At 42.0% G+C, this 26,608-nt stretch overlaps 1 protein-coding gene across 8 annotated transcripts in view; it reads left to right on the top strand.

Moving 5' to 3' along the window:
* Cplane1 (ciliogenesis and planar polarity effector 1) overlaps nucleotides 1-26,608 on the top strand; it is a 95,347-nt gene that overhangs the window by 17,419 nt on the left and 51,320 nt on the right. For all 8 annotated transcript variants that reach the window (XM_037209398.1, XM_037209399.1, XM_037209400.1 and 5 more), the window contains 15 exons: nucleotides 7-755; nucleotides 1,912-2,123; nucleotides 2,320-2,400; nucleotides 5,576-5,740; nucleotides 7,219-7,392; nucleotides 9,516-9,744; nucleotides 11,143-11,282; nucleotides 11,846-12,063; nucleotides 12,239-12,403; nucleotides 15,642-15,780; nucleotides 17,946-18,055; nucleotides 18,205-18,363; nucleotides 19,270-19,378; nucleotides 21,848-22,139; nucleotides 24,569-25,505. In XM_037209398.1, the coding sequence (XP_037065293.1) occupies nucleotides 7-755; nucleotides 1,912-2,123; nucleotides 2,320-2,400; nucleotides 5,576-5,740; nucleotides 7,219-7,392; nucleotides 9,516-9,744; nucleotides 11,143-11,282; nucleotides 11,846-12,063; nucleotides 12,239-12,403; nucleotides 15,642-15,780; nucleotides 17,946-18,055; nucleotides 18,205-18,363; nucleotides 19,270-19,378; nucleotides 21,848-22,139; nucleotides 24,569-25,505 (3,879 nt within the window). The remainder of the gene's footprint in view (nucleotides 1-6; nucleotides 756-1,911; nucleotides 2,124-2,319; nucleotides 2,401-5,575; nucleotides 5,741-7,218; nucleotides 7,393-9,515; nucleotides 9,745-11,142; nucleotides 11,283-11,845; nucleotides 12,064-12,238; nucleotides 12,404-15,641; nucleotides 15,781-17,945; nucleotides 18,056-18,204; nucleotides 18,364-19,269; nucleotides 19,379-21,847; nucleotides 22,140-24,568; nucleotides 25,506-26,608) is intronic.

Below are 26,608 nucleotides of genomic sequence, written 5' to 3'. Positions count from 1 at the left end.
ATTTAGGATTTTGAAGGAGACGAAGCTAATGAACAATTTCTAAACAACTCACTTCCTTTTTGTAACCAAAGAAAAGATCTACTGTTTGGCACTGTCAGGGAAGGAAGATTAGAATTTGCATCGATGTTTGATACAGTTCATGCAGAGGATGATTCCAGGGAGACAGACAGAACCACTGCAGAACTGCACTGTCTCCAGAAAAGACTTCTTGCAGCTTGGACTATAGGAATTTCAAAAAATGTAACAGAAAAAAACTTAATGTTAAATTACACAGTACTTTGCATCACTCACTTTTTCTATATTCTTCAGTTTACAAAATGTCCTTTGCCTAAGTATGACCTGTGTTTAAATAAGAGTCTGAAGCATAATGCGTGGGTACTTTGTATCTTTCAACTTTTCCATCAGTGTTTATCAGTCCACTATTGGGATATGAGATACGGACAAGATATGGGCCATTTGATAAAGCTGACCTCAAATACCATGAAGCTTTTACTGACTCAGCAACAAAAAGGTGGATTCTTCTCAGAGATGCTGTTGGCCTGCCTTTCTCTACTCCGAATGGTCGCTGACTATTTAAATGGCATCTGCAGTCTTCAGCCTGAGACTGTTTCGGCATCAGCTGATGAAAGCAGAACAGCTGAGCTGGACTCATTGATGGTACCTATTTTTCAAGCTGCTAAGGAAAGTTTGTCCTGGGACTCATCTTTAAATATTTATCCTCAAGTTACAAATCTTGTTCAAAAGCCAAGTCACAGGTATGAATACTAATTTTTATTATTAAAACACCACTGAATTTCTTATAAGAAGTGTATAATTTGGTAGTTTTTAGTATATTTATAAGGTTTTAAACAGTTAGTACTAATCCCAGAATAGTTTTTCATTCCACAAGGAAACTTTGTAACCATTGGATCCCAGCATTAAAATATGTTACTTTAAAAATACTCAAGTACCTGTTTCAGAATATCAGATTATTCCTGGTGCATCTATATGATTTTTAAACATTTATTTATTTTTTTTTTGTTTTAATTATGTGTATGTATGTGTGTGTGTGTTTTTCTTTCTTTTTTTGGTTTTTCGAGACAGGATTTCTCTGTGTAGCTTTGGAGCCTGTCTACGAACTCTCTCTGTAGACCAGGCTGGCCTTGAAACAGATCCACCTGGCTCTGCCTCCTGAGTGCTGGGATTAAAGGCGTGAGCCACCACTGCCGGGCTATGTATGTGTGTATGTGGGTGCCCATGTAAGCCAGAAGAGGGCATTGGATCCTCTGGAGCTGAAGTTGCATGCAGTTGTGAGCTGCCTGGTGTGTGTGCTGAGACGTAAACTTAGGTTCTCTGGAAGAGCAACAAGTGCTCTTAACTCCAGAGGCATCTCTCCAGCATCTCTCTATAAATTTTGTCAATCAAAAAATTGTTTCAGTTTTTTTCCCCAAAGATTAAAAAGCACACACCTTTTTTTTTTTTTTTTTTTGTCTTGGGCAGCCATAATGATCTTGAAAGTATACAATATAAGTTAAGTATGTAATGAAAAATGTATACTGGTTCATAAAACATTTGTAAAAATCTTGTGGTCCATGCCGGGCGGTGGTGGCGCACACCTTTAATCCCAGCACTTGGGAAGCAGAGGCAGGTGGATCTCTGTGAGTTCGAGCCAGCTGTCTACAGAGTGAGATCCAGAAAAGTCAAAGCTAACAAAAAACCCTGTCTCGAAAAAAAAAAAAAAAAAAAAAAAAAAAAAAAAAATCTTGTGGTCCTTATTGTATGCATTTGCCACTGGACTATGATCATTACCTTGGTCAGTATGTTCTATTGTATCTGTGAAGAAATGAAGCAAAGCATTGCCTATGAAAGGAGCTAAACTTGTTCTTGTTACTCATGAAATTTGTTTTGACAATTGTCTAATTTTGTGTACAGATTGATTGCTCTTTGGAGACTATTATACAGAAAAACTTTATGGTACCAAGCACAATTAAGCCGAAGAATTCCTGACAGTGACAGACAGTTACCTGAAAATACTACAACACATGAAATCTCTTTTGTCAAGAATCTGTTATGTCATCTACAGACTAACCTGCAGATGGCTGGGGGTAGCTTGCATCAAGCCTTAGAACTTAAACCTACCAATGGTCAGTATCTCACAGACAGTTTCTAACTCCTTAGATATGTGAAATGATTAACTTTGGTTTTTCAAAATGAGTTGCACTTACTTGATTTCCAGAATAATCTCAGGCTGGAGATGTATCTGCTGAATTTTAAAATAAAGTAAACATCTAAGAGTTATGTAATCAACTGTAACTAATTGTTGGATAAAATCATCCTTAGGTGAAGAGTGTTTTCTGTTAGGCTCATATGAAAAATCAGTTCGTCTGTGGAAGAAGGCTCTACAGGAAACGCGAGAGAAAGGTAAGGGATGTTTAAAAAAAAGTAATACTGTATTGGTAAGAACATAAATTAAGTCAGGCGGTGGTGGCGCACGCCTTTAATCCCAGCACTTGGGAGGCAGATCTTTGTGAGTTCCAGGCCAGCCTGGTCTACAGAGTGAGATCCAGGAAAGGCACAAAGCTACACAGAGAAACCCTGTCTTGAGAAACAAACAGAGCTGGTAGGACAGTTTAACAGAGGATGGACATTCTTCATGAATTTAGATCCTAAGTACGTTCTGTCAGCTGGGTCACACCTTTATCCCTGCATCAAAAGGTGTCACAAGTTTCTGGGATCTAGAGAAACCAAAAGCCTGAGAAAGTGTAAGAATTTGGCAAAGTGCAAATTTGTGATTTACATATGCAGTATTATTGGTAGGCCAGTAATGGCGACAGGGAACAGTAGTGAAGGAAGGTCTTGTATGGAGTGACAAGAGAAGAAGAAGAATCAGGTTTAAAAAAAAAAAAAAAAAAAAACCTGGTCTTCGGCGGCTGGAGAGATGGCTCAGCCGTTAAGAGCACTGGCTGCTCTTCCAAAGGTCCTGAGTTCAATTCCCAGCAACCACATGGTGGCTCACAACCATCTACAATGAGATGTGGTGCCCTCTTCTGGCCTGCAGGCATACATGTAGGCAGAACACTGTATACATAATAAATAAATCTAAAAAAAAATAAATGCATTTGTGGTCAGCCAGGACTACATAGACTGAAAAAAATTAAAAAAAAAAAAAAAACAAAACAAAACCTGGTCTCACTTTTAAGTCTGGCTGGTCTGGAACTTACTATGTAGACTAGGCTGGCCTTGAACTCAGAGATGTGCCTACCTCTGCCTCCTGAGTGCTGGGATTACAGCCAGTTTTTAAAATTACACTTGTTTATTTGTGTGGAGGGATACACATTTGCTGCAGCATACCTGTGGAGGTCAGAGAATGACCTGTAGGAGTCAGTCCTCTCCCTCCACCATGTGGGAGGGAACTGGGGCTCAAACTCGGGTTGTCAGGCTTGGTGGCAAGCAGCTTCGCCCAGAGAGCTGTCTTACTGTCCCAAGACACATTTGGTAAGGAAAAGACTGTTCAAATTAATACAGAAGGTCCTTGATTTACGATAGTTTAGCTTAAACTTTTAAACTTTGTGATGGCATGAAAGTCATGTGTATTCAATTTTTTCTCTGAGCTAGAAGTTATGCTATATGAAGTATGTGTCTTAGTTGATGTTTTATTGCTGTGAAGGGAAACCATGACCATGGCAACTCTTACAAAGGAAAACATTTAATTGGGCCTGGCTTACAGTTCAGAGGTTTAGTCCATGATCATCGTGATGGGACATGATGGTGTGCAGGCGAACATGGTACTGGAGAAGGAGCTGAGAGTTCTTGATCCTCAGACAGCAGAAGGAGACTGTGTACCACACTGGGCATAACCTGAGCATATGAGACCTCAGAGCCTGCCCTCACAGTGACACACTTCCTCCAACAAGGCCACACCTACTCCAGTAAGGCCACACCTCTTAATAATGCCACTCTCTATGGGCCAAGCATTCAAACACATGAGTCTGGGGGCCATACCTATTCAAACCACCACAGTATGCAATCCTGAAGAGCAGCAGTGAGTGTCAGCTTCTAGTCTTCTGTATGAGCACAAGGGTGACAACTGATACTCCACTCTATGGTATCCTGTGGTGTTTGGTAGGTTGGGGATATAATTGCCTTTTTAAAAGATTTATTTAGTTTTATTTCATGTGTATGAGTCTTTTGCATGTATGCTGTGTACCATGTATGTGCCTTATACCTATGGAGGTCAGAAGAAGGTGTTAGATCCCCTGGAACTGGAGTTACAGAGGGTTGTGAGCCTCCATGTGGGTGATAGGAACCCATCCAAGGTCCTTTGCAAGAGCAGTAACTGCTCTTTAATGCTGATCTGTCTTTCTAGCTTACATAAATGCTTTTTTGATTTGTGATCGTTTCTATTTATGATGGGTGTATTGGGAAATAACCCTGTTCTATACCAGGAATACCTTTTTAGTTCATTTAGGAAAGTCCCTTTGATATACGTGTGGTTGGAGGGGTGTGAGTTGTACACAGGAGCAAGATCATTACTCAGAGGAAGAGACTGAACCAGTGCCACATCAGTGGTAATGGAATGTAGTTCATATTTAACAGATACATGGCGAGTTTGATCAATGGGAATTGTGATTGAGTAGATTTGGGGGAAAAGTTTAATGTAATTCTCTATTTTGAGACCTGGTTAACTGGATAAAGGAGAGGAATTCAGTGAATTAGGAAGTTTTAGAAGAAAACGGTTTCCTCAATGAGCCCACTGTGGGCTTGGATGTGGCTTCTAGTAATGGACACTCATAGTAGCAGTAGCTTCAAAGAAAGTGCCTTAGGAGTGGACTAGAGGTTAGCAGACCCAGCTGATGTGGGTTTCTGTGCACACCTACGAGGACTCAGGCCCCTTTAGCTTTTCTGCTCTATTAGTATTCAGGCTATTTCGTGGGCCTGTGTTCCAGCCATCACATTTATGTGACTGGCTCATGATGAGGGAAATGGGAAAAGGTGTACTGCCTAGCTGAGGTAACTCCTACAAGCAGGCATTCTATAATATTTGCACAATATTATGTCTTGGTTCACATGAGGACGTATTGTAGTAATCCCAAATACAATGGAATTCTTTCACTTAGGAACATGAGATAGAAATACCAGAAGACCTCTTTGCTCTTCTGGTGAGAATTCGATTTCTTTAGGAAACAGCTATCATCTTAGGGCCTCTCGAAAGAAAACAAGAGAACTTAGAATGGAAGAACCTAGTATTGTTGACTTGTTTTCATTATATTATTATTATTATTATTATTATTATTATTATTGAGATCCGATCTCACTTTGTTGCCCTGTCTAGCCTGGAACTCTCTCTGTAGACAAGGTGGCTTCAAACTGAGAAATCCTCCTGAACCTGCCTCTCAGTACTGGAATTAAAGGCATGCACCACCATGCCCAGTTGCTGCCCTGTTTTTTAAGTAACTCCTTTACTGAAGTATAAAACAGATGCAAAAAACTTACATGTCGTGATTACCTAACAATGAATTTCCGCAGTCACCATACTTCTGTCCCCATGGCACTAGCCAGAGAGCAGTCCCTTGGGACCCTGCTTGTCTCTGTCTAGGAGGAAGAAGGACGTGCTTTCTTCAGCTGCGGTACTATCTCTCTCTCCTGTACTGCCACCTCTACCGCTACAATTTGAACGATGCCCAGGGATTATGTGATCACCTAGTAAGAGAGCTCCTCAGCTGGTCCCAGTTACCCGTGAAAGAACGTAAAGATTGCTCAGGTAGACTTTTTAAAATTCAGTATACTCTCTCCCTCTTTGTCTGTCTATCTAATCATTCTGTCTGTCCATCCATCCATCCTTCCATCCATCTATCGTAGTTTTCCAAGGCAGGATTTCTTTGTGTAACAGCCCTGACTGTCCTGGACTGGCCTCGAACTCACAGAGATCCGCCTGCCTCTGGCTCCCAAGTGCTGTGATTAAAGACGTGTGCCACCACCACCTGGCTTCTTTCTTTGTTTTGAAACAGGGTCTTGTTGTGTTTCTCTCTGACTTCCTTGGTACCCATGTAGCCAGCCCATGTGACGAGCCTGAGCCTCGCGAGTGCTGGGATTATAGGCATGTGCCATCCCCCTGCCTTTGCAGTGACGGTTGTCCTGTGTGGATTTTGGACCGTCAGTTTCTCAATGGAGTAGAGCACAGCTGTTCTTTGAGATTTACCCGAGAACTCATTCAGGTTACTTCCCGAGGAGTCAGTGTATGTTCACTGGCTCCCTAACTCCTGCAGAGGTTGTCCCCCACTTTGTGGGCTTCTTTGCCACTCCCTTGATTGTTTCCTTTGCTGTGCAGAAGCTTCTCAGTTTTATGAGATCCTGCTTATCATTTGTTTGCTTTCATTCCGGAGAGAATGGAATTGTCTTCAGAGAGCCCTTCCCCGCACCTATATCCTGTAGAGTACCGCCTGTGTTTTCTTCTAGCAGTTTCGGGTTTTACATTGAAGTCTTTTAGCCAGTTGAGCTGGTTGTTGAGCAGGGTGATAGATAGGGGTTTAATTTAATTTTTCTACATGTGACCATCTAGTTTCCCAGCATCATTGTCTTAGTTTGCTTTCCATTGCTATGATAAAACACTTACCAAGAATCCCAGCACTTGGGAGGCAGAGGCAGAGCTGAGGACCGAACCCAGGGCCTTGCGCTTGCTAGGCAAGCGCTCTACCACTGAGCTAAATCCCCAACCCCAAGGCTACTGCTTTTTATTAGTTGATTTTGTGTATGTGTTTTCTGCCACTTGGCTGTACATATTGTTTGTTTCTAGAAGTTTCCTGGTGAAATTTTTGGTATTTTTTATATATGTTATCTTCTACAAATAGGAATAATTTGGCTTCGTTTCTTACCAGTGCCCCTTTAATTTCCTTCTCCTGTCTGAATGCTCTAGCTATGGCTTCAAGCACTGTATTGAAAGGCAGCTGTGCTCTATACCACCAGTCTACTACCAGCACTATACTGAAAAGGAGTGGAGTGGTCCACAGCAGCTGCAGCTGGGCCTGGACAAGGGATCGGGGGCACTCACCCTTCTGGACCGCACTAGGATGGGACACTGGACAGGCCTAGCGTGTGGGGCCGTTCTGAGGGGGGCAGTTAAAACTGGTTGGTTTGCGCTCCGTGTGGCGCTGGATGGGCCTGAGAGTGGGGGTTGTCTCAAGTAATCTTACTTCTTTATGGTTTGTTGAGAATCTCCTGGTCGTCTGCTGTATTCCTTAGATTCTGAGAAGCCTCATTGTGAGTTTGCAGTGACTGGAAATGTGCACCCTGAGGCAGCGGTCAGAGTCGTCCAGTGCATGGCCCGGTTCATGGCTGCCTATTTCACCAATGAACCGCTCTGCATTCTTCCACCTCACAGTGTGAATGTTCTTCCGCCACTTCATATTAAAACAGGTAATATGGTAAACAAATACTTTTCCACCGTGCCTTCACACATGCTACCTAAAGTCAGTATCTTATGGACATTGCACTGTTTTAAGCTTTACTCAAGCCTGCCTCTGTTGCTGAACATTATTTGTTTTAACCTACCGACTAGCTGAGATTATAGGTGTGAGCTGCTACTCACGGCTCACACTAATTTACCTATCTTCTTTTCATCTTTCATTCCTTGTTTCTTTAATTAATTAATTAATTCTGACAGCAGGAGGTGTTGAAGCCAGCACCTCATGCATGCTTGGCAAATGCTCCATCAACCCCTTTTCTGTTCTTGCTTTCTGAGACAAGCCTTCATGTGCTGTGTAGGCCTTAAGCTCACTGTGTAGCCAAGCATGGCCTTGGATATCTTTAGATCCTCCTGCCTCTGCTTCCCAAGTACTGTGAGTGACGTGCCATACCTGGCTGTCAGCCCGTGTGTGTGTGTGTGTGTGTGTGTGTGTGTGTGTGTGTGTGTGTGCACACGCGCACGCGCGCACGCAGGTGTGCACACATTCATGTATATGCAGAGGCCAGAGAAGGCCTCAGGTGTGATTCCTCAGGCACTATCTGCCCATTTTTTTCTTTTCTTTCTTTCTTCCTTTCTTTCTTTCTTTTTTTCTTTCTTTCTTTCTTTCTTTTTTTTTTTTTTTTGAGACAGGGTTTCTCTGTGTAGCTTTGGAGCTTGTTCTAGAACTCACTCTGTAGACCAGGCTGGCCTTGAACTCACAGAGATCAGCCTGCCTCTGCCTCCCTAGTGCTGGGGTTAAAGGCCTGCGCCACTGCTGCCTGGCTTTACCCATTTTTTTCTTTGTGTTTGTTTTTGAGTTGGGACAGGGTCTCTCACCAAATAGACTGGATTGGTGGCCCCACAACTCAGGGCCATTGTATCTATGCTGTCTCAGTCCAGAGATTACAAGCACACACAAGCATGCTTGCCTTTAAAAAAAAAATTATTTATTTATTTTTTTGTTTTTTTTTTTTTTCGAGACAGGGTTTCTCTATGTAACAGCCCTGGCTGTCCTGAAACTCTGTATACCAGGCTGGCCTCATACTTACAGAGATCCACCTACCCCTGCCTCCCAAGTACGGGATTAAAGGCATGCGTCATCAGTTCGGGCAACCTGCCTTTTTTTAATGTGGGTTCTAGAGCTCAAACAGGTCTTCATGTCTGTAAGGCAAGCACTTTATTGACTAAACACTCTCCCCAGACCCTAGTCCTTTTTTCTTTCTTTTTCTTTTTTTTTTAGATGAAAACTAATATGTTTCGAATATTTTCTGAAATTAAAAAAAATTTTTGGCTCTATGGATAATGTAAAATGAGATAATTTGTCTTTTAGATTTCATAATCTGCTTTGAAAAGTAGGAACATATTTCTGAATAGTTCTGAATACATTTTTTTTTTTTTTTTTTTTTTTTGGTTTTTTGAGACAGGGTTTCTCTTGTGTAGCTTTGTGCCTTTCCTGGAACTCACTTGGTAGACCAGGCTGCCCTCGAACTCACAGAGATCCGCCTGGCTCTGCCTCCCGAGTGCTGGGATTAAAGGCGTGCGCCACCACCGCTCGGCTCTGAATACATTTTTAAAGCTGTATTTTATTTTTAATTATGTACATGTGTATATTTGTGTGTGGTATGTGGATGTGAGCACAGTGCCCAGGGAGGCCAGACGAGGACATTAGGTCCCTTGGAGCTGGAGTTACAGATGATTGTGAGCTGCTGGTCATGGTGCCGGTCATGAACCCTGATCTGGGAGAGCAGCCTGTGCTCTCGAGCACTGAGCCATCTCTGAGGGCCCGATCTGGTTCATACGTATGCACATTTTATCTAACCCACAGTGTTCCCCTTTCTGCTGTGTAATGCACTTACTCTATTTCTGCTGTGTTTCTTCATCTTTTAAGAATGTTTGTATTTTATGCATAACACATTTAAGGAAGCACATATTTCAGTCTTAACAAAACTGTTCTAGAGGGTATTTTATTTCATTCTGTATGCCTCCTCATTGTTGTGTTGGAAGATACTAACTAAAGAAATTTAATTAGGTAAGGAGGCATGAGTTGGAGTACATGTATGCAATTGTCATATCATTTTCTCTAATTCACTCACAGAGCATTCCCTACGACTTATTCCTCTACAACACTCTAAGGTGGCCAGTTTTGTTAGAGATCAGAATCTCTCAAATGTATGGACAGTTGAATATGCTCTCGAATTGTTATTTATTGGTGGCCTGATTCCAGAGGCTGTGTGGTTGGCACATAAACTTGGAGACTGGAAGACATCTGTTTCCATTGGTGTGGCCTTCCAAGTTTTCAGTAAGCATAATCGCAATTTTGTGAGGTATGAATTCTCAAAGTTTATGTATTTGTTTGTTTGTTTATATGCATTTGGGTGCATACATATCATAGTGCCTATGTGGAGGTCAGAGCACAAGTTGTGGGAGTCATTTCTCTCTCCTGCCATATGTCTTCCAGGGATTGAAGTCAGGTCATCAGACTTGGCAGCAGGTGCTTTTACCTGCTAAGCTATCCCAGCAGCCCAGGGTATGGGTTTCTGGACAAACTTCAAGTATTGCACAATCATAGCATCTTAGTATTTTACATTTTCTTCTTGTTGATATTTGCATATGTGGAATCCTTCCTTCTGCATTGTCTGATAGGACCTCTTTCTAATGTTTTTGTCCCTGCTGCACAGTGTGGTAGTCTCCAGCTGCAGTAACTGTTGGAGTTTGGAAATGTGGCTGGTGACACCAGAGAGTTGAACTCTCACTTTAAAGTAAAAGCTAATACTATCTGTGATTACTGTGTTGGACAATGCTCAGCGGCTTACTGATTTTTGCTGACGCACTTACCTAGCATGTTTAGGTTAGGAATATCCTAAAAAGGCAATTAGATAGTTGGGGAGTTTATCCCACATGGGATTTGGACATTGTTTTTTCTTTCCCTTCCTGCCCTTTCTTTTACTTTCTTTTCTCCCTTACACTGTCTCTTCACTCCTGCCTTGCAATTCCCCACTCCCTTCTTTCTGGATAGGATCATGCTGCGTAGTGTAGGCTGCTTCCAAACTCACTGTCCTTCTGCTTCCGCCTCTTGAGTGCCGGCATTGTGGGCCTGCAGGACCTCAGTGGGAGTTTGAGCTTAGGCTCAGTAAACTAATCTCTCATTTTTCGTTATTTGTTTGTTTGTTTTCGAGACAGGGTTTCTTTTGTTATGTCACCATGGACAGTCTTTTATGTAGTTTCAATCAATGATCCAACATGTATTTATTAAGTAACTGATCAGCACAATGCTTTGTGACAGGCATTCTAATGGATGTAAACTTTTAAGGTGCTTAGACTTTGTCATAAATAGGACAAAACGTTGTCACTTTTGCAGTGTGTGAGACAGCTTCCAGTGTCGTGATAGAGAGAATGGTGATAGCAGTGAGGGAGGGCCAGAACTCTTCCCTGTGGGAGGTGTGCTTTCAGATGCACGCTGGAGGGTAGGGAGGCCGTCCTAAGTGTGAGCAAAAGCATCTGGCAAAGAACTTGTGGCTTACTTTGGGTAGAGTACTTATGAAGGGTGGCAGTGAGAATGGAGAGATACTGTATCCTCTGAAAACCCTTAACATGGGGTTTGCTTTCTGTAAGTAGGATGTACAAAGCAAGTGACTCCATATTTTCTTAAATACATTTACTTCTTGATGTAAAGTCTTTTCTTTTCCCCAAATTTTATTTCTCTTAATTTGATGTCATTTCAGGTCCAAGAAAAAGGGTATGGACCTACCCTTAAATATGATACCAGCACAGATTTTTCAGGAAAAACTGCAGTGTTTTTTAGGTCAGCCAGTCCCTTTGGAAGCAAAAAATGAAAAGAGCTCAAAATATAAGCAATTTACAGGTGTGTTACCTACATGTGTTCTAAGTATATCATGTTCATATAAACCTGTGCTATTATAAAAACTTACGAATATTTTGAAATATGAACACCTTGACAAAATTATCAAAAACTTGAGAATATTTATACGTACTCATGGGAGTACCTAACACTGATGCCAGATGGGCTGGAGTGTTGGCTGAGTGCCAGAGCATTTGCCTGGTGTGTGCTTTGCTCGGGGTCTGATCCTGAGCACCACAAGAAGGAGGAAAACTGGTGTCGGGTGAAAACAGATTGTGGGATGGGGATACCACTCAGTAGTAGAACACTTGCTGTCCTGTAAGAGGCCCTGAAGTCAGTCTTCAGCATTGCCAAAACCGAAACAAAGCAGCCACACTGGAATTACATTCTGTGTGTTTTGTACGTACATTTATAGTTACTGTTATCTTGGAGATGGGGTCATGTTGTTATCCCAGTGTGACCTTGAACACTGATCCCTTCCTCCTGCCTTGGGCTCCTTCTGAGAGCTAGGACGACAGTCATGAGCTACCACACCTGGCTAATGTTACCTTGATCATGTTTGATAGATCCCATCGAGGAAGAAGATGCTAATGTGCTGTTTGGGTCTGTGCAAGAAGTGCTGAAAGCGTCAGTCATGGCGGACGCAGACATTGTTTCAGAGACGCTGCTGCTATTGGTGGACTCTGCCAAGGACTTGAGTAGGAAGCTGTGGGGCTTAGTGCCCGTCGACCTGTATCTTCCAGCACCTCCCTTGTATTGCCCCCAGCCAGCTGTTCTTAGTGAAGTAAGCACAGTGCGGCCTTCTCTTAGTTCACGTTGAATTTGTCTACTTTAAAATAACCTGATAATAGTGACCTTGTTACAAATGCAAGTTAACTTCTGGTTTCCAGCAAAGTATGGTCTTAGGTAATATACCACACAGCTGTGTAAGTAATCGATAACTGTTCTGTTGTCCTCAGGAACATGGTGACAATCTTCTTTTAAAGGCCGAAAAAGATAATCGCCAAAAGCTGTCTGGAATCCTGCAGCGAGTTCTCCTGCTTTTCCGGGCAGCTCGATGCTCCTTTTCTGTAGCGCAGTGGTACATCTTGCAGCTGAGGTGGGCAAGAAAAGTCATGCAGAAGGTATGGACTGACTTGGTCATTCAAGTGCTGTGTACGGCCTCTGTGCTGTGCCAAGTGCTTTCTCACTCAGGCCAGGTTTTTCTGGCTGAGAGATACCACTGTGAAGTAAGTCTGTGGGTTAGCTCGCCCTTATGAAAATAGAAGGTGTCACTATCTAGTAAATTCTTCCAGACTCTTCCTACTCTTTCCACCCCTGAATCATGGAAGATTTTTTCTTTTTAGGACTTCTTCTCCCCCACTTGTTCCAGAGGTAAAATCTGTGTTTTGTGGCAACCTCAGGGGTTCCAAGCATGGAAAATTAAGAGTGAATTCTGGGCTGTTTACTACCAGGAGTCTTTTTCACTGGTTAGGATTTCCTTTGCTGTCTTCTGAGATGTGCAGTTTGATTCTGGGCCTTCCATGCCCTTTCAACCTGACATCTGCTGACTCACATGTGCTCAGGCTGAGCAGGTATTGGATCTGTTTCATTATCCACTTGCAAGTCCTTAGCTTTGAAAATTGGTGGGTTTTGTTTGTTTGTTTTTTTGCTTTTGTTTTTGTTTTCACAGATGGACAAACATCTCATTGTATAGCCCAGGCTAGCCTTAAATCAGGTTTTTGAGTACTAACTAGTATTCAGCTCAGCAGGCATGTGCCACCATGTTTTTAAAAATCTTAAAACAAACAAACAGACAAAAAGCCAGGCATTGGTGGCGCACGCCTTTAACCCCAGCACCCGGGAGGCAGAGGCGGGTGGATCTCTGTGAGTTCGAGGCCAGCCTGGTATACAGAGCAAGATCCAGGACAGGCTCCAAAAGCTACACAGAGAAACCCTGTCTCAAAAAACCAAAACCAAAACCATAAAACCAAAACCCAACTTTATGTATGTGTTACATATATGTCTGCGTGTGTTTTGTATGTGTGAAAGCTGGTGTGTGCTTGCCACCGTGTGCATAAGAGGGTCCAAGGACACCTCAGGTGTCAGTCCTCATCTTACTCCTTATTTGTGACAATTTGCTACAGCATATGCCAGGCTAACTGGCCCTCAAGAGTCCAGCGATGCTCCCATCTCCACCTGCCCTCTTGGCCTAAGAGCACTGAGATTACAAGCTCATGCTGTGTCTTGCCTAGTGTGGATCCTGGAGCTCTGAACTCAGGTCCTGACTCTCACATGGCAAACACTTTCTCAACTGAGCCGTTTCCTTAGCCTCCAATTAGCTTTTGTTGGTTTTGAGATGTTTCACATGCAGCCCTGGTTGACCTGTACTTCCAGTGTAGACCAGACTAGCCTCCAACTCCTAGAGATCCACATGCTTCTGCTTCCTGAGCACTGAGATTTAAAGGTGTTCACCATGATGCCTGGCCTGTTTAGGCTTTTTAAAGAGAAAAATGAGGATTAAAAAGGTTAAACTGCGTTCATTGTCATTACAATGAAGACAAAAAGTCGGCAGTGGTTTCCAAGGTCTGGAAAAGGGGAAATAGAAGGTGAGGACTCCAGAGGGAGAGGGAGGGAGGAAGGGAGGGAGAGGTGTTGATGAAAAAGTTCTTGAATTAGTTATTATTTATGGTTGACTAATTGAATATCGCAAAACGAGCCAGGTAGCCATCACTTATAAAGATGAGCTATATAAAGGTCTTTAAATTTTAATTCCAATTTAAAAAATGTTACCAAATTAAATATCTGTACCGTATTAGTTTTCTATTTCATGCTAACAAATTGCCAGCATTGTGACTTAAAGCCACGCCCCCTCACTTCACTGTTTCTGTGCATCAGAAGTCCTGTGAGCTAAGCTGGTTCTGCGCAAAACCACTGAAGGGTAACAGCAGAGCTGTGCTCCCTTCTCATGTCCTGATGGGAGAACCCATTTCCAGATTCGTTCAGGTTGTTGCCAGTTCAGTTCATGCGGCCATAGGACTGAAGTTCCCATTTCCTTGCTTGGTCTACCTCTTAGCACCATCCTTCTAGTAAAGAGTTTGATGGAGGGGCTGCCATTAGCACGCTTACAGAGCATTTGGTCAGATCACACCTTTCTTTTTTTTTTTTTTTTTTTGGATTTTCGAGACAGGGTTTCTCTGTGTAGCTTTGCGCCTTTCCTGGAGCTCACTTGGTAGCCCAGGCTGGCCTCAAACTCACAGTGATCCGCCTGGCTCTGCCTCCCAAGTGCTGGGATTAAAGGCGTGCATCACCACCGCCCGGCTCAGATCACACCTTTCTTGAAGTGACAGGTGGAAGGAGACTGTAAACTTCCTGCTCACCTTTTCTCCTGATGTCTATAACAGCTTCCCTCCCTAAAAAGAAAAGGCCCTTGATGTATTAGAGAAGCAGAGTGATCATTCTGTACCGAACTCTGCACTTGTGATCCTTCCTTCACATTTCTTCATTTAATGCCATTCAACTTGTTCATCCCATTGATTTCCTGGAAACTTGTCGATATCTACCCACCGAGCTACAGAAGTTTTGAGTATATTCGGGCTCAGATCTTCTTGAAAAGAATCCTTTGTAACTATCATGTACTTGGCTGTGGCCCCACAGTTTTAAAAGTGAAATAGCTTAAGGAATTTGGGTCATGTCAGACCTTGCATCAAGTTCTCCGTCAACCCATCAACTTCTTTTCTAGTTTGGCATTTTGTTGATAGTCCTTTCCTAGAGTCATTGCTTTTTAGGACTTGTCAATTGATGACTTTCCATTTCTCTCATTTATAGATTCACTTTTTGAAAGTTATATATGTAAGTAAGATTTTTGTCTGTCTGTCTGTTTTTTGAGACAGGGTTTCTCTGTGCAGCCCTGACTGTCCTGGAACTCACTTTTTGTAGACCAGAATGATCTCAAACTCACAGAGATCCGCCTGCCTCTGCTTCCCAAGTGCTGGGATCAAAGGTGTACACCACCACCACCCAGTTAAGAAGGTTTTTTGTTTGTTTGTTTGTTTTAGGTACTGCACAGTTAATTTCAGATGAGATTTAAATATTTTCTTGCTCATAACTGTAAGGAAAGACAGATGAATATAGGAGAACTGAATGACAAGACCATGCAAACGGTTTGGCACCTTTTTCTTTTCAGATAGAATGTAGTGAATGAATGCTGAGTTAGATCTGTGAGCTGAGTCTCTGAGTGCAGCTCACTGCAGTCTGCTGATGCTGTAGCAGAGGACCGATGCCGCTTATGTTCTGTGTGGGTTTTCTTGTCTACCTTGTCTTGTAGTTTCCTGTGAAGCTTGTTGACTACTGATGATTAACATATTCTCTCATTCTTTTCAGATTCGATCGAAGGGATCTCTGCCTTCACTTAGCTCTTTCCCCGAATCCTTACTTAATTACTGTAAAGGAGGGATAGCATTCTTCAGACCTGGAGCAGCTGGAGACCACAGGCTTGATGAAGTTTCCATCAAAGCACTAGGTTTGTCAGAAAGGAGCTACTCGGTTAGAGCTCAGCTGCATAGCAACTGTAATGTGCTCTTCACTTGGTCTGGGAACGTTTCCAAGCTCTTGACTCTAGTTTGCTCTTTGGTACTCTACTTAGGGTTTACACTTGGACACTCTGACATGTATGTCTGTAGATGCTGTATGTGTATGGTAGTAAATTAAAATTTCATGATATAAAACAAAGTATGACAATTGTTGCTTCCTTGTTTAAATTTGGAATTTGAGCACTCAAGAAGGTCTTTCTTATAGTCATTTGCAGTGAACATCCACTAACTACCACACTGTAAAGTGGGCAGGCTTTGAACCTGTCCGTACGGATGAACCAACTTCGTTTCCTGACTTAACCTATTCTATGTAGGCTTTTCCCATGTTTTATACATTAGTATGAATTATTTTTTATGGCTTTTATTAGCAGACATTAAGTTGCCTCTGGCATATCGATTCTGTTTGTATTTTAAAATGTTTCCTTAGAGTCTCAGAAGTATATTTTCTGAGTTAATGAATTTAATCATCTCTTTTCTCTTGAAGTAATATGCCAAATTTTATTTGGTGACAAAAAACCTGTCAGCTGTATGTTAATAAACCCTTGTTTTTGAAGTAACATCTCCCTCAGATAGTTTTGTTTTGATATGTCTTTATTTGATTTTGTGTTTTGAGATATGATCCTCTTATCATCGTCTTCTGAGGGCTGATGTTACACATGTGTACCACCATCCAGGATAGCCTTGAGCTCATGATCCTCTTATCATGGTCTTCTGAGGGCTGATGTTACACATGTGTACCACCATCCCAGGCAAAAACATCAAGATGTTTTTCTTACGACTAAGTATGTTATCCATTTAGTTCTTTGTTTGCATTTTCTTTTGTAAATTAATTTCTAGTTCATAATTTGTGTTCAGTTATATGTTTGACAGGCCTAAAGGGTTAGTAAAACTTTGGAAGACATGGGGGGGGGAGAGAAAGTGTGTGTGTGTGTGTGTGTGTGTGTGTGTGTGTGTGTGTGTGTGTGTGTGTTGTAGCATTAGAAGTAAAACTCAGGGCCAGGTCTGAGAACAGCCATGCCCACAGGCCATATGACCTTTTTAATAAATTAGTATTCTAGGCCTGTGTAATGGCTCTTCAGGTTAAGGTGCTTGCAGCCTCGTCTGACAACCTAAATTCAATCCCTGGAACCCACATGGTAGAAAGAGAACTGACTCTTGCATGAAAGCCTGTGGGACATACACAATTAGAAATTTGCCTGCCAGGTATGAGGCCCTGGGTTCAATTCTTAGTGCTATAAAAATAAGTGATATTCTGACTAATATAAAATATAGAGTTTGTGTTGGAATTGAAAAATATCTACAATATACTATGAATTTATAAGGCAAGTAAATCAGAAGTAAATAGATTAAATCATTTACTCTGTAAACTTGTTTTCATATCATTATGCAACTGATATTTATAAAATATTCTAGAATAATATATATTAAAATTCTAGAAGGATCTCCATGACTTTTATATGAATATGTTTCCAATGAACACACTTTTGGTTTTGTTGTTTTGGCATGTGAATGTGTATATTCATATTTACATATTTATGTGTGCATCCATGCAAGCATGTGTATGTGTGCGGAAGCCAGAGGTTAACATCAGGTATCTTTCTTGATCACTCTCCACCTCATACATTGAGGTGCCTCAATTGATTCCAGAGCTCCTTGATTTGGTTAGTCTAGCTAACCACCTTTGGGAGCTTCCATTCTTTTTTTTGTTGTTTTTTTAGACAGGGTTTCTCTGTGTAACAGTCCTGACTGTCCAGGAACTGGCTCTGTAGACCAGGCTGGCCTTGAACTCACAGAGATCCGCCTGCCTCTGCCTCCCAAATGCTGGGATTAAAGGTGTGCGCCACCACTGCCCATCCCATCCCCACCTCTTAAGTGCTAGGGTTACAGTGTGGTGCCACACTTTCCCAGAATTGGCATGGGTGCCCTGGGCCGGACTCCGATCCTCACACTTGCAGAGCAGGAAGCACTGTACTCATTGAGCTGTCTACCCTGCCCCATAGTTGTCTTTGATAACCATCAGAATAAAGGCATTTACTTTGAAAACAAATAACCTACGGCTGTAACACATACTTTTCTTTTCCGTTTGTGTTTTTAGGGTGCTTCAGAGAGCTTTGTGCTTTGTGCTGGATGTTGCATATCCGGGATAAATTATCCTACAGTTGCAGGCAGTATCAGAAGGCAAGAGAAAATGTGAAGGTAGAAAAGGTACTTATCAGCTCAAGGATAGAAATAAACCTCACTTGGAAAATTATTGCTTAACAGAAGAGATTACCCTTTGTAGTACGGTATTCTTTTGAACTCATTCTGATCTGTCCATGTAAACTGAAAAGACAGTCTTCTCCATATCCACGTAGGACCTCGAAGTGGAATTTGATTCTTGCGTGGTTGAGCACTGTTTTCATGCACTGGAATGGGCCTGTAGAATGCTGCCGTTCTCTCGGTTTTTTAATGTGGAAGAACTTATTCAGGATATAATTTTGAGCCTTATTGGAGAACTGCCACCAATCAGGAAGGTAATGTGTTGGTAAAAATAAACTAAATCTGCATCATAGACCTAAGGGATTTCTGTTTTAGTTAGGGGTAGTGTTGCCTTTTCCTGTCTGACTGATAGCACTTTGCATAATATCCTCCAGGTTCAGAAAGACAGGTATGATCTCACAGGTGGACTAAAGCTCGTGGAAGCAGAGAGCAGAACGGTAGACCCAGGGCTAGGGGTGTGTGGAAGTAGGGGTGTTGGGAGTACGGTAAAAAGGGGTCATGTCATCCCTCTCTAAGTCATCGTCCTCTCTTCTCAAGTCTCCAATACCTTCTCTTTTCTTGGAACAGCGGTTCCGTAGCTAATGGACTGATCTCTCTCAGATCCACTTCAATGTATTTTTTTCCACAGTAGATATTTTTTTATGTTGGTTCTAAGTGCATAGAGAAAAATAAACTATTTCTTGTTTTGTTTTGTTTTGTTTTGTTTAAAGTGGAGGGGATGAGGAGATGTTGACTTAAGGATCCAAATTTGCATTTCTAAGATAAATTAGTTCTAGGAGCTAGTGTACAGCATGGAAACTTTAGTTAATGATATGCTATGATTTACCTGAAATTTGATAAAGGAAATCTTAAGTGTCCTTAGAGTGTATGTGCACACATATGGTGATTACTATGTTTGATGATTGACATGCTAGTTTGGCTAAGATACTCAATGTGAATTATATATTAGATCATCATATCCTATACCTTGAATACATAATTTTGTCAAATGCTTTAAAATATAATAAAAGAGGAAGAAAGAAAACCCATGCTGATTTTTGGTAGCTTTGTTGAGCATCAAAAGATTATTAAGTAGACATTTATGTTTTGATTTAAACTGTTTGAAGAATTAAAAGAAAAAGACTGATGTTGCTCATAAAACATTATTTTTTTTTCTGAAGGTAGCAGAAATTTTTGTGAAAGCATTTCCCAATCCGGAGGCCATAAGGGTTCCTTTAAGAGAAAAATACCACTCTCTTCAGCAGAGACTCAGACATGGTGTTGTGAAAGGTATTTGCTATTTCTCATGTTTAATGGATACATTGTTGAAGATGCTCTGTTTTTTTTTTTAGGGATTTATTTTTATTTATGTGTGTATGCCATGTGTGTGCAAGTGCCTTTAGAGACCTCAGTTCCCCTAGAGTTGGAGTTACAGGAAACTGAATTGCCTGAATTGCATGCTGGGAACTGAACCTGGTCCTCTGGAAGAGCAGCAGATGCTCTTTACTGCTGAGTGGTCTCTTTTGTTTTGAAAGTATCTGTCGCCTGCCCCCTAGGTACCTGAATTTCTGCCTCTTCCTAATGGTAGAGAATGAGACCGTGGACGCATTACCCCACTGCAGAGCTAATGTTGGTCTGTTGCTAGATGGAGCTGACTTCATGTTATAGCTCTGTTGGTAATTATGTCTTAGACACGTTGCTCAATCTCTCTAGGCCTCATTTCCTTATTTAGAAGCAAAAAGGTTATTCTATTACCTACTTGATCAATATGTATTGAGAGAGGATTAAACAAGGAAAGAGACAGATATAAAATGAGCAGATAGTCTAGGATGCCCTGTGGGGAGTCCATGCTTTCAAAACCATCCTGGTCGACACAGCAGAATTTCACCTGAAAAATGAAATGAAATAGAGCATATGGTCTTTACATACTTCATGTGTTTATTGAAAACTCGTGTTTCTTTTCTTTGCTTCAAGTTATTTGTTTCTGATTTTTATCCTGTACATTCAAGATGTCCTCATTTTTTTTATTGTGGCAAAATGTATAGAACATAAAACCTACCATTTCACCTCTCTCCTCCTCCTTTCCTTCTCTTTGCCATGATGGAGAACAGACCCGGAGCCTCTCGGCTTCTTGCTCGTGCTCCGCCACCAAAGTACAGCAGTCATGAAATGATAAATGTCTTCTTCCTTCTCCTTTCCAGAAGTACAGCCTGCTATGTACTTTGAGTTGTGCCCTGTGCAGTTGTACTTACATATTTCTTGATACTTCTATCTTCTGAAATATTCTCTGTGTATTAATAATGCTTAACTTTTTAATAGACAATCTTGGAAACCTTAACCTCGCTATTATTTCTCATTACGTGTAATAAGAAAGCCTTAATTCCTGCTAAAAAATACTCTTGCTTTCTTTTTTTCCCTTTCACTAGGAATAGAAAATATTCTTTGTCATTATTTATTCATAATTGTATCTCTTTTTTAAGAAAATGAGGCTGCTTTTATTATATTTTATTTTTTTAAAGATTGATTTATGTATACAAGTGTTCTACCTGCACGTGTGCCTGCAGGCCAGAAGAGGGCACCAGATCTCATTGAGGATGGTTGTGAGCCACCATGTGGTTACTGGGAATTGAACTCAGGACCTCTGGGAGAGCAGCCAGGGCTCTTATCCTCTGAGCCATCTCTCCAGCCCCTATTTGATCGTTTCTTGCATTGAGGTACTTTACAATGATACCATGGCCTGAGATTTTTTGCCGTAGTCCTTACCTGCTCACAGCTGCAACCAGTCATTTTAGTGGGCTCTTCCTCTAAACCAGTTTCGCAGAGACTTTCCTACCCTTAATTTCTCTTTGTCATCGACCTTACGTAGGCTGATTTGGTGTTCTGTACCAGCAGCCTCGGCTGTCTTCACATAGTAGCTTCTCACGGAGGGATGCAAGCACACAGAGATGGGATTGGTGCCTGTCTGTGGCTTGGACAGCTTGTGAGTCGGGCCGTCAGGGCGAAGGAGTGCTTCAGAAGCTTTCAGAGAGTCATACTAACATCCATTACACCTGCATCGGAAGTACCTTCTTCAGCTGTGTGGGGGTTGGTTGGTTGGTTGGTTGGTTGGATGGATGGTTGGTTGGATGGTTGGTTTCTAGTCTGACTTGTAATCCTCCGACCTAGCCTCCTGAGTTGGTATAAGATGCACAGATGCACATTTCCACACTTGACTTACCCAAAAGTTCTTTTCCCTGAGGATCCACTTTTTAAAAAGGAGAGAGGGGAAATCTCAGTTCTTTCCCTTTTCTTGTTCCTTAATGGACCTTATTCAGCTTCTGCAGTCCTGTTTTTTGTTTGTGTTTTTTAATGGTCCATAGCTTTCCAACAAATACTAAAAAACATAGTCTGTAAGAATGTGGAAATAAGCCTTAGTAGTTTAATTCTATGTCCCCTGACAGAATTAGATCCTTCTCTTCCTCCCTCTCTTCCCCCTCCCTTCCATCTCCCTTCTTCCCTCTCTCACTCCCTTCCATCCATCCATCCATCCATCTCCTTTTTACCTCCCTTCTTTCCGTCCTTTGATACAGCTTTGCTATGCAGCTGTGGATGGTCTGGAACTTATTGTGTAGACAAGGCTGGCCAGAACCTGTTCTGATCCTCCCGACTCCGCCCCCTGGGTGCTGGGATTACAGGCATGTACTACTACTGTGCCTGGCCTTAAATCGTGAGTTGAAACATTTTGATGACCCCTAAGGTCTTTGGTTCTTTTTTCCCTAGGTCCTCAGACTGAGGAACTGATGTCTGTGGTCATGCGTTCTGTCCATAAAGTGAGGGTGAAAGCCCTGAAACGTGTGCAGAGGAACATAGGTGCTGCTGAGATGAACATCTGGGAACCAGAGGAAGAGGAGAAGCCAGATGCTGCTCCAGCTTCTGACAGGTTCTCCCTGGGGACTAGTTGGAGCAGAAGCACACTCACAGAACTGGGCAGCTCCCTGGTGCACAGCGATGCAGATACGTTCTCCGAAACCGTGTCCTTTGAAGAAAAAACTTGGATACACTTTTATCAAAGGTATACCTGGGAGCCCCTAGTACAATTGCCCTCTCCTCCTGGAAGAGAGTGCAAGTGAAGAGCTGATTTCCAATCCAGAAACCTCAGCAATATAAAAAGTAGATAAATGCCAACTCTTCTCACACATACGTTCTTGTCTGTGCGTGCTACACAGGCGGCCATTCACACTAAGTTTACTAACAGAGATTTTAAGAATTCATTGTAAATATTACTGAGATTATAGAATGATTTTGTCATCTAAGATAGTAATCAAATGGATAGACAGTTCAATTGAGGACTTTGGGTTCTTTATTTTTTTAATAATCTTTAGATTTATTTTGTGTGTGTGTGTATTTTGAGACAGGATCTTATTATGTAGCCCTAGCAGGACTCGAACTCAGAGATCTGCCTGCCTCTGCATCGTTAGTGCTAGGATTAAAGGCCTAACCACCATGCCCAGCTTAATCTTTAGATTTTTTTTTTTAATTTATTTTTATTATTACACAGTTCTGTGCAAAGACAGATCACATTACAGATGTTGAACATGTTCTAATAACTCAGACTCTGAAAGCACATTTACTCTGAGCCATCTCTCCAGCCCCTAATCTTTAGATTTAAATACAAGTTGAACATACTTAATTTAAAAGCCTAAAATGTGAAATTCAGCTTAAAAATCCAGTAAAGTAGTGAAAGTTGAAAATTCATGCCCATGACAGGTCAAAGTAAAAATGGAGGCACACTAAGATACTATATAGACTTTCCTTTAGGCCACTAGGTATAAGAATTATGGGATTATTTGAAATTTAAATGAAGATTGCGTTTGTTTTGTTTTTAGTGCTGGAGCTAGAATCCAAGGCCTTGAACATTACAGATAATTGTTATATCACTAAACTACCATTCTTGTGCCTTAGCCCCAAGACATCTCATTATATACTTGCCAGTATCATCCCCCCCAAAAGCCTCAGTTACACTCAAAACACTTCTGGTCTCCAGATTTTCAGGTGAGGGGTACCCACCTGTAGTTGGATGTGATTGAGTTAGCCACGTTATGTTTGAGGACCCACAGCAGGGAACTTGCACACTTATCTTTAGAACTTGTTCATAAATTCTTGCTTGTTGTACAAGCCTGTGAGTTAAGGCATTGGGTTTTGTTTTGATTAAGATCCTGATGACTACAATGCAATATGTCCTCTTGTGACTTAAAAACTATATCATCAATAATAACTTTCATCTGGAGTTAAATTATCATATCTATCCAAACATACTTGAACCTAATGACATTTTAATAGTGTGCTTGTTTAACAAAACAGCTGTGCTTGCACACATAGGCATACTTTGCAGGCTGCTTGGTGCATTCTGGGTAAGCAGACATGCATTCACCCTGGCCAGGTACCTCACAGCTTTTCTCGTACTGAGAGATCTGAGAATCTAACAACTGCACTGAAAAGTCACTTGACAATTGCGCCTGATAGCTAAGGTGCCTGTCAACAGGTTTCATAGCAGCTATGTGTTCTCACTGTTTTCTGAAAAGACTCTAAGCGTTTATGTAGTGGAACTTAAGAAATTATGCTACTTGTTTACACTGTAGGTGGGTTGGGGTTGAAAGAGGCAGTGGAAAGAGAAGCATGGAACACTAGATGCATATTGGTGGCTTGTGATTTTTGTTGACTTTGATTTTCTGAATTTTTTATTAGAGGACCGTTTTCACCTTCTGAATGAACTTTCATGATTTTTATATTTATTTATTTATTTGTGCGTGTCTGTGCGCGTGCGTGCGTGTGTGTATGTGTGTATTTCTGGTGTATGGGGGTAATAAGCACATGTCATGACATTCCTGTGGAGGTCAGAGGACAAGTTGAGAGAATCCGCTCTCTCCTTCCGCTGTGTGGATTTCAGGATCAAGCTCAGGCTTGGCAGCAGCAAGTGCCTTTACCCACTGAGCCCTCTTCCCAGACTCCTGTTCTCTCTCGCTAGTGAACTTTTTATGTGAATTTAACACTTCAATATCTTTTAGTGCCTAGTTTCCCTTTGCATAGTGTACTTTTAAAAATAGTTATTTTTACTTCATGTGTATGTATGTGTACAAGGCATGTGCCTGGTTCCTATGGAGATAAGAAGAAAGCATTTGATCTCCTGAAACTGAAGTTACAAAGAGTTTTGAGCTGCCCGACATGGGTGGCAGGAGCCACACCCGGGTCCTCTGGAAGAGCAGCGAGTGCTCTGAACTGCGGGGCCATCTCTCCAGCCCCTGTCCTTTTGACCTTATAGAATTGTCCGCTCCATAGAGAGGATGTTAGTTCATTATGCTTCATCTGAAAGATAGGGAATTGAAACACAAAAAAAGATACATGACTTGGTCAATACAGAAAATGATTTTAAAACCTTTTAAGATCAATTTTAATAAACAATGGTTAAGTTTATCTTGTTCTTTTTTTTTTTTTTAACCATAGACATGCCCCAAGTCATACGGAATTGACATTGGCTGGTAAGCCCAGTGATAAAAAGAAAACATGTAATCAGAAAGAAGGCTCCCAAAGGAAAGAAGATCATGAAATGTTAGGGAAAAAAGCACTTCCTACAGTTGGTGTTTGGGAATTTGAGCGTGATGATGATGAATATATTAACTTCCTTGAGCTCTTCTTGAGTTATGTTCTTGAAAGAGACCTTTGTTCCAGTGATCCTGGCATTCCATTTTTGACAAGTTTTTCTGGGCACCTTAGAGAACACGAGCTTAACTCTTTACTTTTTGATGTGCACACAACATTAAAACGACGCCAGAGCAAAACCAGAAGCGAGAATGTGTTTAGAGCTGGGTCTTGCTTCGCTGTCGTGCCTGAGTCACAGGAATGTGAAAAACTGTTCTCTCTAAACAGCGTGCATGCCCCAAATTTAGAAAGCCAGGCACTTTCAGCTCCAGGCCCAGGTAACCAGTCAGCGAGCACTTCAGAGAACCCTCCACCTGAGGTCCCGAAAAGTGAAAGAAAGGCGGGATTGTTTGGCTTAAAGCAGAAGCCACTTTATAGAACTCAAGATGACAAAGGAGAGAAGCCTGTGAGGCGGAGGCCGTCAAGGCACTCCTTTTGGATTCCCAAGTCCGTTGAAACTGGGGGGTACGGCTTCCGAGCAGTTGAGTGCAGTGCGGCCAGCCCCCAGGACGACCTCCCTCCGGCACTTGAGAGCATGTTCGGCCCTGTCGGGAGACTGGTGGAGTGGATGGTGCGGTGGTCTGACCGAAGACTCCTCTGTGACTCTGGAGTCACTCAGTCGTCCTGCAAATACAGTCCAGTAATCCGCGTCAAAACCTCTGCAGCTGCCATTCTTACCTCGTTCTGGCTTCTGGAGCAACCCTACCGTGCCGCACATAGGGCAGAAAACAGCCTTACTAAGGTAATTACGTCAGCCACTTGCTACAAATGGAGCAAGTACCCTTCTAGTTGAAAACTGTTGTTTGCACTTCTAAAAAAATCTATTAAAGAAAATTAATGACAGTGTTGATTATACTCTGTATACTCTTTTCTTAAAGAGATTCCTTTCATTCTTTAATAAAAGAACAGTGGCCTGGTCAGTGGTGGCACACACCTTTAATCCTAGCACTCAGGAGGCAGAGGCAGGTGGATCTGAGTCCCAGGCCAGCCTGGTCTATAGCAAGAGTTCCAGGACAGCCAGGGATACACAGAGAAATCTTGTCTCAAAAAACAAACAAGCCGGGGGGTGGTGGTAGCGGTGCATGACTTTAATCCCAGCACTGGGGAGGCAGAGCCAGGCAGATCTCTGTGAGTTCAAGGACAGCCTGGTCTACAGAGCGAGATCCAGGACAGGCACCAAAACTACCCAGAGAAACCCTGTCTCAAAACAACTGCCCCCCACAATCAGATAAATGCTATTGCTGAAGGAGACCCCCAAACAGTGTGAGCTCCCTCCCGGACCCTGGATTAGGCACAACCCACACCCAAACTTCACCTGTTCTCACAGAGGGATCCTTTATTAAGAGAGAAAGAACCATGAAAGTGGCTGCTTTCTGACTCAGGCAGAACACAGCAGCAAATGACCTTGCAGGTGTTATTTTTTTTTTTAAAGATTTAATTAATTAATTAATTTATTATATGTATGCCTGCAGACCAGAAGAGGGAGCCAGTTCTCATTACAGATGGTTGTGAGCCACCATGTGGTTGCTGGGAATTGAACTCAGGACCTCTGGAAGAGCAGCCAGATGCTCTTAATGGTTGAGCCATCTCTCCAGCCCACAGGTGTTATTTTTAAGAGAAGAAGGGAAGTCTGGGTTAGAATGGGCTGGAGTGTGGTGGTACAGAAGATAGGGGAAGAGGGAGAAGATGAAGGGTACAGGGAAAGGGGGCAGGGGTATTTGTCCTGGAGGGACAAAGGACTGCCTCTGGGTAGAGAGGAGACAGACATGGCCCATAGGCAAATGGAGGTTTATAAAGGTAAAGGGGGAAAACCCGTGTTGGGATGAGGTGTTTAATTTTAATTGG

Source organism: Peromyscus leucopus, chromosome 11 (assembly GCF_004664715.2).
Source record: "Peromyscus leucopus breed LL Stock chromosome 11, UCI_PerLeu_2.1, whole genome shotgun sequence".
Lineage (NCBI taxonomy): Eukaryota > Metazoa > Chordata > Mammalia > Rodentia > Cricetidae > Peromyscus > Peromyscus leucopus.
Note: the sequence above shows the minus strand (reverse complement) of the source record. Positions and strands in the feature narration are given on the sequence as shown.